Below are 9,930 nucleotides of genomic sequence, written 5' to 3' on the forward strand. Positions count from 1 at the left end.
TATTTTTCTCTGTAGCATTCATCATTAGCCAATATACTATGTAATAACACTATATAATATTATCATCTGTCTCCCTAACTAGGATAAAAAGGTTTCTGTCAAAGTGCTTAAATATTCATTGTTTTAAAATTCTTACTACAGTTTTTCTTAAGATTCATTAAGTCAGTTATAACATTTACTGAGCACCAGTTAGTTATGTGCCAGGCAGAGTCATTAGAGCTGGAGACAAAGTGCTTACCTTGCAGAGTTTTCTTCATGTAGGGAAGACGGGCAATAATCGGAGAAATAATAAGTGTATCCTATAATACCAAAGGGTGATAAGTGCTCTGAAGAAAATTAAAACCAAAGTGAGAGGTGAGATGGTGCTTGGGCACAGCAGTGCTGGGCTGGGAGGGGGACTCCTTCAGATAAGCACACCGGGGCGGTCTCTCCGAGGAGGCGAAATGTTTGACAAAGCCATGTGAACACCTGCTGGAAAAATGTTTTAGGCAGAGGTGATAGTAAGTGCAAAGGCCCCGAGGCAGGCAGGTTGCTACATTTGAGGAGCAATGAAGAGGCCAGTGTTGCTAGAATAGAATAGGCAATGAGGAGAGGGACTAGGAAATGAGTCAGATGTGGCCAGGAACCACATTCCATTAGACCTTATGGCTGTGATACAAAATTTGAGTGTTACAGATTCCGAATGTAATAGGAAACCATTGGGAATTTAGAGCAGAAGGATGACCCGCTATGATTTACATTTTAGAGGGAATCCCTCTGGCTCGTTATGTAAAGAACAGATTTTTGAGGGATAAGAGTGGAAGCAAGAAGACCAGCTAGAAGATTATCTTTGGTAGCCCAGGCGAGAAAGGATGATGGCCTGACTAGAGCGGCAGCAGCGAAGGAGGGACCGTCCTACATGCACTGTTTCACAAGCTGTTAAAATGTTTATTTCTTAATTAACCATTGTATCTTTTAATGTATCCATGGTACTTTTATATTTTCAGATCTAGCCTTTTCATTTACTGCAGACTGAAAATCATTCTCTCCCACTTAGTCATAAACATGTTCGTAACTAAATAAGGACCTGCCAGTGATGAGTCCTAGGAAAGGCTGTCTCTTGTCAGCCCAAACGTAGTTTCTTAACCCAAAACCCGGACCTTTTTTCCAGCGAGCCCCTGGAGGCATACATCTATTTTGGCCCCGTGTACTATCAGAAGCTGAAACACATGGTGCTAGACAAGATGCACGCCCGGGCCCGGGGACCACGCGCCGTCCTCACCAGGTAAGAGCAGAGCACTTACGAGGACCCTGTGATGCAGTCTGCCCTGCAGGTCCCGACAGAGCAGCCAGCAGACTCGACAGTTTCTCCTCCTCTGAGATGTGAAACTTTGAGGTGTTAGACATCGACAAAAAGTCATGTCTGATTAACATGAAAAAATAGCAGCCAGTTAAAAATCATTTCGTAGGCACAAGAGCAGACCCACCATAGGTCTTGACAGTAGTCTCCTAACGTAACCGTTTACTGGGTACCAGTTGGCAGATATGGTCCTGTTCAGAACAGTTCTCTCTAAGAATGGAGCTACACTTCCACACCCTCACACATACCAACACACAGAAAACACATGCACGCATTACTTGGTAGCCTAAGCCACACTGTCATCTTTTAAACTTCTGTGATTGGAGCATAAGGCACCTGTACTTGTGTTCTTACTTACATACGCTCCGGGAGGTTAGGGTCCACGCATGCCCCTTCGCCAGTGTGCTCAGTTCCCCGGCCCAGTGTCTGTGTCGATGAATGGGTATAATTGTTGGGAAAGGGAATTACAAATACTAAGTTTCACGTGTTCTTAGTACTGCATTCTCCAGTTGGAGAAGCATAGTCTCGGGCAGTGGTTCTCAACCAGGGGTGATTTTGCCTCCCTGGGGACATTTGACAATGTCTGAAAACATTTTGGGATATCACAACTGAGGGGTAGGGAGGAAGCTACTGACATCTAGTGGGTGGAGGCCAGGAATGCTGCTACACATCCTGCAGTGCACAGGACAGCCCCCACCTCAAAGAACTAGCTCAGTATGGCACTGGTGCCGAGGTTGAGGAACCCTGGGCCAGGGGAGGGAACACAGGCCTTCGCGCCAGATTGACATGGATGGGAACTCATCTCCATCTTGTAGCACTTGGACAGCTCACTTAGTTCTCTCAGCTTCACTTTTTCTCACATTTGAAGTGGAGATAATAATACCCACTTTACAGTGGGCTGGTGAATGTCAGATGTTTGAATAATAGACTGCATAGAGTGCTGCTCCATGGGAGATACTTCATCAGTATCCGGTTCCCTGCCCACTTTCTCCGAGCACTGCTTGGATGTTACAGTACAGGGAGGAGGCGGAGGTCGAAGCAGCCTGTGTTTGGGTAGTTTTTTTTTTTGTTTTTTTTTTTTAAACCAAGAGAGAGGTGTAGATGACTCAATCCCTTGACCATGTAAAACTGAGCAAATGCACATGCCTAATGAAATGATAGACATATGTGTGCTTAAATCACAGAAGAGGGAAGAGAGGCTGAGATTCTCAAGACAGTAATGACTTCAGCCATGAGACCCTACTTGGGTTAGGTGTATCTCTCCCCAACTGTCTGTCCCTTCCAGAACTCCCATTTCAGTTACAACATCCAGAAACTATTTCAGAGTAATATAAATGTCAAAGCAGTTATTTCCTATTTTTTGCTTTGTTGTGTAAAAGTTATTACTTTAGAATTACTTTTGTGTATTCCATGTGAAGACTGCCTGGAGTGCATTCATTTGTACTCATTTATCTCAGCTGGTTAAAATCCAAGTTTTGGCTTCTGCCCACACATGATCTGACCACCTTCACTTGTCCAGTGACCGCAGGTGGAGGGACCTCCCCCACCCCTGGGCGGCAATGCCAGCAGATAAAAACATGTGCATGGCATGCTCAGTTACAAAGTTTCCACTACAGTGTGTTCATTTAGACTTACTTATAAGTTTTTCATATGTGGATTTTCCTTCAACAAGTAATCTACAACTTAAATTGATTTCGCATTGTAATTATCAATAATAAAAACTAAAATTTCAGCTTGTGCTGGCATACCCGTGTTTACCTGCCTAACTCTTTGGGAAACTGGTAGCAACAACAACAGAGATTAGAAGATGCTATGGAATAAAGCCAACAAGAGTTTTATGGTCCACCCTGCTCAGACTAGGTCCAAGGAGGATCACTCCCAAATCAGCCAACCAGAGAGCGCCCCCTGCCTCTTCCTCTCCCTCCCTCTTCCTCTCCCTCCCTCTTGTTATGGCGCGATCGATTCTAAGACCCACGGAGCCAATTGAGATTAATTATGAGCTTTTATTAGCCGGCGGGCGACTGACTCTCTACCACGCAGGGTTAGAGGAGATCAGCCCTGAGCTCCCAAAAGAGGCAGCTCATAAAGCCTAGAACCACACCCTGGTTTAACATCAAACAAGTAAACAGATTAACCACACCCTAGTTAACATCAAACAAGCAAGCGGATTACAGAAGCAGAAGTTGGCTGTTAGCATATCTTTGCCCAGAACCACACCCTTAACACTCTCTCTCAGTAACTTGTGTGCTCAGTACCTAGGTGGGGGTGCCTGTTATTTCAGAATCCCTGATTTTATCTACTCCTGTGGGTCCTGGATTCTTAACCTTTTAAAGTATTCTCAGGCCCAGCAGATACGTAAGCCACAGGGGGACCATTCATCCTTCCAGATGACTCCTGATCTGTTCCGAATCCTATAAAAATCCACTTGCTTCTTTCCATGTCTAATTTATTTCATAGTAAAGCTCCTCCCTCGAGCCCTGGCAGTAACTACTGAGTGACCCGGTTTCTCCCGTAGTCCATTCTGCTTAGATTTTTCTGCTTTTAAATGTCAGAACTGAGACATCTCTGAAAATACTCAAAAGACCTTCTTCTCTGATTTGAAGACTATACTGTCTTAATAATAATGATAGTAGTGGTGACAGTATGCTGATCTTTTATATGCTTGTGTACTAATTATTATGTCATATAATATTATTTGATTATTATTTCCACTTAAAATAGCAACCACCTACTAGTATTACATGTCTTCTTGTTTAAGGTTCTTTGGGATAGATATTCTTATACAAAGCATGTTCAAGGTCACTGTCTAATAAGTAATTTGAATCCAGGTGAGCCTTCCAAAACTTTATGCGCTTAGCCAGCATGTGATGCTGCCTCTTTGTTTGTGTGATATAATAACATATTCATCTAACTTGTTTCAAAGGCAGCCCACTGAAGGTCGATCTCGTGATGGTGGTTTGCGTCTTGGAGAAATGGAACGTGACTGTTTAATTGGTTATGGAGCCAGTATGCTTTTACTAGAGCGGCTAATGATTTCAAGTGATGCCTTTGAGGTTGATGTCTGTGGGCAGTGTGGACTTCTGGGGTATTCTGGCTGGTAAGTGGATACCATATGTCTCTCATACCACACCCCTTGCCTCTTAAATCACAGCTCAAGAATTGACCCTGGAGCGTACCCACATATTCTCCAGCCTTCCCCATCCATGCGTTTCTAGAACTGGGGATTCTCCATGGACATGTTTATTTTGTCTGCCTAATGTTCTGCTTTCTACACTGCTAGAGTTTAAACTACCAAGGAGTAAGGACTTTATCCTGATTTTAATATTATCTCAAGTACCTTTTATAACACTATTCACCTATAAAAATTCTATGAAAGTCATTGTTAAATGTGATCATTACAGCATATTGTAAGTAGAAACACTGTAGAGAAGATTGTGTTGAATGCCCTCATTTGACATTACACACAAAGAGCCACTTATGTTGCCCCAGGTCTTATAGCAAATTGGTGACAGAGCCAGGGCCAGGAATGGGTACCCAGATCCCTTGTCTATGCCTTCTCTGCATATTAAGCTGCTTTTCCACTTGGACTGTGGATTCCATGATGGCCGAGACCATGTCTGTCTCAGCAAATGTCTAGTGAGACTCTAATAGGCCCCAGGAATTCAGTGGTGGGCAAAGCTGATGAACGGCTGCACGCCGGGAGCTTATCTTCTACCCCCTTATCATCATAGTCTGTCTTACTTATCCCTGGTTCTCCAGCCTGGGACCTGGTAGATGCATAATAAAAAATAATTGCTAAATAATACTAACCCTGCATATGGAAGAATGCCAGTAGGTAAATTATGTAATTCATAAAGTTTGTAATTTCTGTGTAGAGTTCAGTCGACAAAGTTGAGCTTAAAAGATGATGCGCTACGTATTTTTTATTTGCATTTGTGTAGTTAGAGCACCTTTCCTCCTCATAGTGGTTCCACTTTATGGCCAAAGAACAGCGATCCGCTTCGGGTTGGTCATGCTCTAGAGCCCTGAACACCTCCATAGGTGGAGGGCCTGTGGGTGCCCCGTCTCTGCTCCCTCTCCCATCAGAGAGCAGGTTTAACGAGGTCTAAGGCAGATGTCATGGGGGTGGGAAGCAACCTTGACTCCCTCCTCACCCCTCACCTGCCCGCTCAGAGCCTCTTTCCTTAGGGCCGAGCATCTCCGAAAGGATGGAGATAGGCCCAGGCGAGCACTCACTGCCAGACTTCGAGGGATACGTGAGCCGTCTTTTCCCACCGAGGCCCCCTCTGTCCAGAGTCTCAACTTCTTGCCATCCTAAGCTGCCAGTTTCTTGGTTGAATAAAGCAAATCAAGAGTCAGAATGAGTGAGCTTCTTAGAACACAAGTATATGCCTTTCTAGTTAAATGTCAAAACCTTTTAGCCAATTATTTTATGGGTTTGGTTGGGTGTGTGTGTGTGTGTGTGTTAGTGTGTGTGTGTAGAAGAGTTGATGAGACCTATCTGTGAAGAAATCATCTCATTTTAAAAACTAACGCAAGAGGTGGCCATCTGCACTTCATTCCTTTCATAAGGTTGCAGAGATGGGATTACATTATTCTGAGCATAAATTTGGCTCTTTCTTATGTCAATGACATTATAAGGGAGGGTTCAATTCTGAAATGTCTGTTCGTCTTTTGAAATGCATATTGAGTTTTTTTTATTGTCTTGACTGTGTAAAAACAACAACAGAAAGCGTGTAATAGGAAGATTCCTGGACCTAGTTCCACTATGCTTAAATCTTCAAATTTGGCACAAGGATTTTTAAGTAATTTACTTTGAAAAGATGGTACAGAAGAGTCATTTTATTAACAACAGGGATCACGAAACTTCAAAACCGAGTCTCCTTTCCTTCTCCATCCTCCCTGCGTTTTCCCCCCGTGGGAGTGGGGAGGAGGAGGGAGGGGGAGGAGTCGACCATATTCACTCGTACACTTTGAAAACCTTCCCCTCTCTTCAGCCGAACACGCAGGGCGACTGATGTAAGCAGTAATGTAGCTCAGCGTTATTCTGTTCGATTCCTATCTTCTTTCCTACTTTGTTTCTATCTCATTTAGAGATCATCTGATGGCAGCGCCTGATTTGGAAGCTCGCGTGTTCAATGCGCATTGTATTTGAAATCCTTTGAAAGAGAACTAAGTCGGGTTACACGGTTAAGGGTAATTACACAGACCTGGGTATACCGTACGTCTGACTTTGAGTGGCCTGTTTATAGCCTTGTTGCCAACAGAAAAAAATCCTCACCCAGTCTAGCAGTCGGGCAGCCTCCTTGTGCTGCTTTCAGGCAGAAGAGCATAATGATGCTGTCGTTTTCCCATGTTACCTGACGTGTGCTGGGTTGTGTGGGAGGGAGCACGGGCGTTTGTTGGAGGAAGTTGCTCTTTAATGAACAGCACAATGGAGGCCGAGTAATTAGAGCAGCTCAGAACCTTGAAACTGGCCTTTTGTCACTGATTTGCACATTAGTAAGGCATTGCTATGGGGATGTTTACAGCAAGACTGTTGTTCTGCAGAAGACATGAAGGGCATAAGTCACAAAAGAGAGGTCCAGAAGGAAAACTGCAGAGAAAAGAAAACCCCTATTAAGATAATTAGCTCATAGAGGATATTTTACTGGACAATCATTTCTCGTGTGAAGCCACAGCCGCCTCCTTTTGCTGGCTTTGCCCTGAAAAAATCAGTTTATTTTATTGTTGTTTGGGTCAAGTTTCTTCCTTGGAAATTGTTCAGACACAGGGTAAGGTAATTGATATATTTTTATTTATATGCGTGTGTGTGTGTGTGTGTGTGTGTGTATTTATATGCCTGGATGTATATGTATATGTATGTATATAAATATACACACATTGGAACATTTTAAATGATGGAGAAATATTTAATAATAAAGAATATGAGTGGACTTTCTGGATTATGGATCAGCACGCATGGAAATTTTAAATAGATTAGCCTGGATTGAAGTCACAGGGTAATGTACTAGACAGGAGAATCAGCAAGGAGTTGCTTCAGTTAAATCCCTTTCTCCAGTTTAGTTAAGGCATGAATGTGATTCCTGAATAAATTAGATCAACCTAGGCACATTAAACACATAATTCTTAAACTATTATCGTTAAAGAAATCTTTAGGAAAAAGTCACTTTCCTTGTTTATATTATTACTGTTGATGTAATCAACTAAGCCCTCTGCAGTCCCCTGGTGGGGACCCAAGCACGGTCCATGACGGCTCGGCCCCTTCCCATTCTCTTCTCCTCAGGAAGTTTGTATCTACATAGTCACTCACCACCACGTTCAGATTCTCTTTTCTAAAATAATAAAAGTCTTATTTTACTGATTGCAAAAATGATCCCTGCTCTTTATAAAATGCTCAAAGTTACAAAAAATGTTAAGAAAAATGTAAATAGTCATATTAATTCTCACCACCCAGAAATGGCCACTGTTAACATTTTAGTTAACTCTTTTGGGGACATCTGTTTGCCAGGAGTTCTCTACTTTTTTTTTTTAAATCATGAACACTTTGAGATTCTGCTGATAGAAAAATACAGAGATACCGAAAAAAAATCTTGTTACATGTGATTTTGGGGGCTTCATACATTTACTAACACCCCATCCAAGGACTCCCGTGGGACCATGCTATTTAGCAAACTGCTTTTTTCACCTCACGGTGTGTCCTGGACACCTTTACATTTCAATATATATGGGTCTACGTCATCCCATTTAATGGCTCTATAGTATTCTTCTTCTAAATGTCCTGTAATTACAGAACCGGTTGCCTCTTGGACATTTGAGCAGTCCCCTGCTTTGCGCTATTCATAATGTGACCGTGAACATCCTTGTGTACATATCTTTGCCACTTTTGTGATCACTTAATCAAATAATATGTGTGTTTTACATTGTTTATACATATCGCCTCGCTGCCCTTCAGAATGGCCTTATCTCTGTCCACTTCCTGTCGGCACTGGGTCTTCTAAGCCTCGATTCTGTTCCTCTTATGCTCGTTTCCCCGTTAACTGGGAGGACCTAGTTTTCTACCCATTAATTGCAGGATTTATTCTGGGTCCCTATTGTCTCCGCTGCCCCAGACCCTCGACATGCAGGATGAGGTCCTGTTTTGGTCTGAAACCTGGGAGAGCAGTTCACTTCCCAGGGACCCTGCTTCAGTTGCAGCCATTGATTAAGATCGATGTTCGGGTCACTGGCTCCTCCTGAAGGAAGAGAAAATCCTAGCTGGTGTAGCAGGCGTGTTGGTTAGGAACGTGGGCTGCTGTAAGAACTAGACGGGAATATATGCTCACACGCAGAAGCCTTCGCTTTGCACAAGGGCCAGAACATCGTAAGTGCAGTAGCGTCCGATATTTATAGAAATAACCAAGCGTGAAGAGCCCTGGAAATACAAGTAGTGTTTGGTTGGACGCCACCTTTCTATGTGAAAGTCTCACCTTTCCCATCACACTTCGAGTATCTCAGTGACAAAAATCAAATGGTAAATGTGTAGCATGTAGTAGGTGCTTATCGAATACATAGAGACTGATCGAATCTGTTTAAAATGCTTTCAACTGTAAAGAAGTCTAAATCTAACTTTCAGATGGTTCAGATTTCTGGGGCTTATTCAGAACAAGGAGAAAGGCAGATGTTTTGCATTTTTAGGAGAAAGGTCTAGAAGTGTTGTAGTAACTGATTAAAAAATTGTGTGCTTTTAAAACTGTGGTTTTAAAACAAGTGGTACTTGTTTCGGTTTGTTTTTTTTTGCTTCTTTGGGGACACGTGTATGTTTGATAATGTGACGGAACACTGAGGAATAGAAAACCAACTTGATAGAGTGGTAGTAGAATTTTATGAAATGAATCGTCACTTCCTGCATGCAGCCCTTCACTTCTGAGTCGCTGCGCCTCTAACACGTGCTGACTTGGGTTTCAGGTGCCACTACTGCAAGTCGTCGTGTCATGTGTCTTCCCTCCGCATCCCGTACGCCTGCAAGCTGCTCTTCCAGGAACTGCAGTCTATGAACATTATCCCCAGGTTGAAACTGTCCAAATACAATGAGTAAGGGAGGTAAGGTTATTTACGAGAACAATCAATATGTCCAGCAGAAAACAGAAGGGATCGAGGACCACTTCTGCTCCTGTGAATAATTCTTTCGAATGTTCTCTCAAAAAAAGAAAAATTGATGGAGAGGCTTTTTATACACTAGAACACTGACCAAGACAACCTTGATCTGTGACCCTCGGGCCATGGGAGAGATGCCAACGATATGGACTGTAATGTAGTCTCTTGTTCAGATACTGAACTTGATTCACAAATGGACGTAACCTAAAAGTAAATAAACTTTTATTTATGTTCTGGTATCTTGCAGTTTACTCATTAGAAAAACATTCCTCAAAAAGAATGTTTGGGGTTAAATAAACCTCAGGAGTCTTATGCAAGTTAAAGGAAACGAAGAATCTCTTTGAATCGATTGACTCGGCCTTTGTCAGGGGGGCTGAGCTGGGCAGTTTGCGAAGCAGAGAGAACTGCGGGAAGCCAAGAGCGTGGCTGACAAAATGGTGGCTTTCTTATCTGGT

The 9,930-nt window shown here is 42.9% G+C and overlaps 1 protein-coding gene across 6 annotated transcripts in view; it reads left to right on the top strand.

The window, feature by feature from the left end:
- POLR3B (RNA polymerase III subunit B) overlaps positions 1-9,714 on the top strand; it is a 115,241-nt gene extending 105,527 nt beyond the window's left edge. For 4 of the 6 annotated variants that reach the window (XM_011386997.2, XM_011387003.2, XM_023527342.1 and 1 more), the window contains 3 exons: positions 1,151-1,264; positions 4,263-4,436; positions 9,287-9,714. In XM_011386997.2, coding sequence (XP_011385299.1) covers positions 1,151-1,264; positions 4,263-4,436; positions 9,287-9,416 — 418 coding nt within the window. In that variant the 3' untranslated portion in view covers positions 9,417-9,714. Of the gene's footprint in view, positions 1-1,150; positions 1,265-4,262; positions 4,437-5,527; positions 5,701-9,286 lie in introns of those variants that run through there. The other 2 variants (XM_023527339.1, XM_023527341.1) reach the window with 2 other exon arrangements.
- The last annotated feature ends 216 nt before the right edge of the window (positions 9,715-9,930 follow it).

This window comes from Pteropus vampyrus, unplaced genomic scaffold (genome assembly GCF_000151845.1).
Source record: "Pteropus vampyrus isolate Shadow unplaced genomic scaffold, Pvam_2.0 Scaffold16, whole genome shotgun sequence".
NCBI classification, from domain to species: Eukaryota; Metazoa; Chordata; class Mammalia; order Chiroptera; family Pteropodidae; genus Pteropus; species Pteropus vampyrus.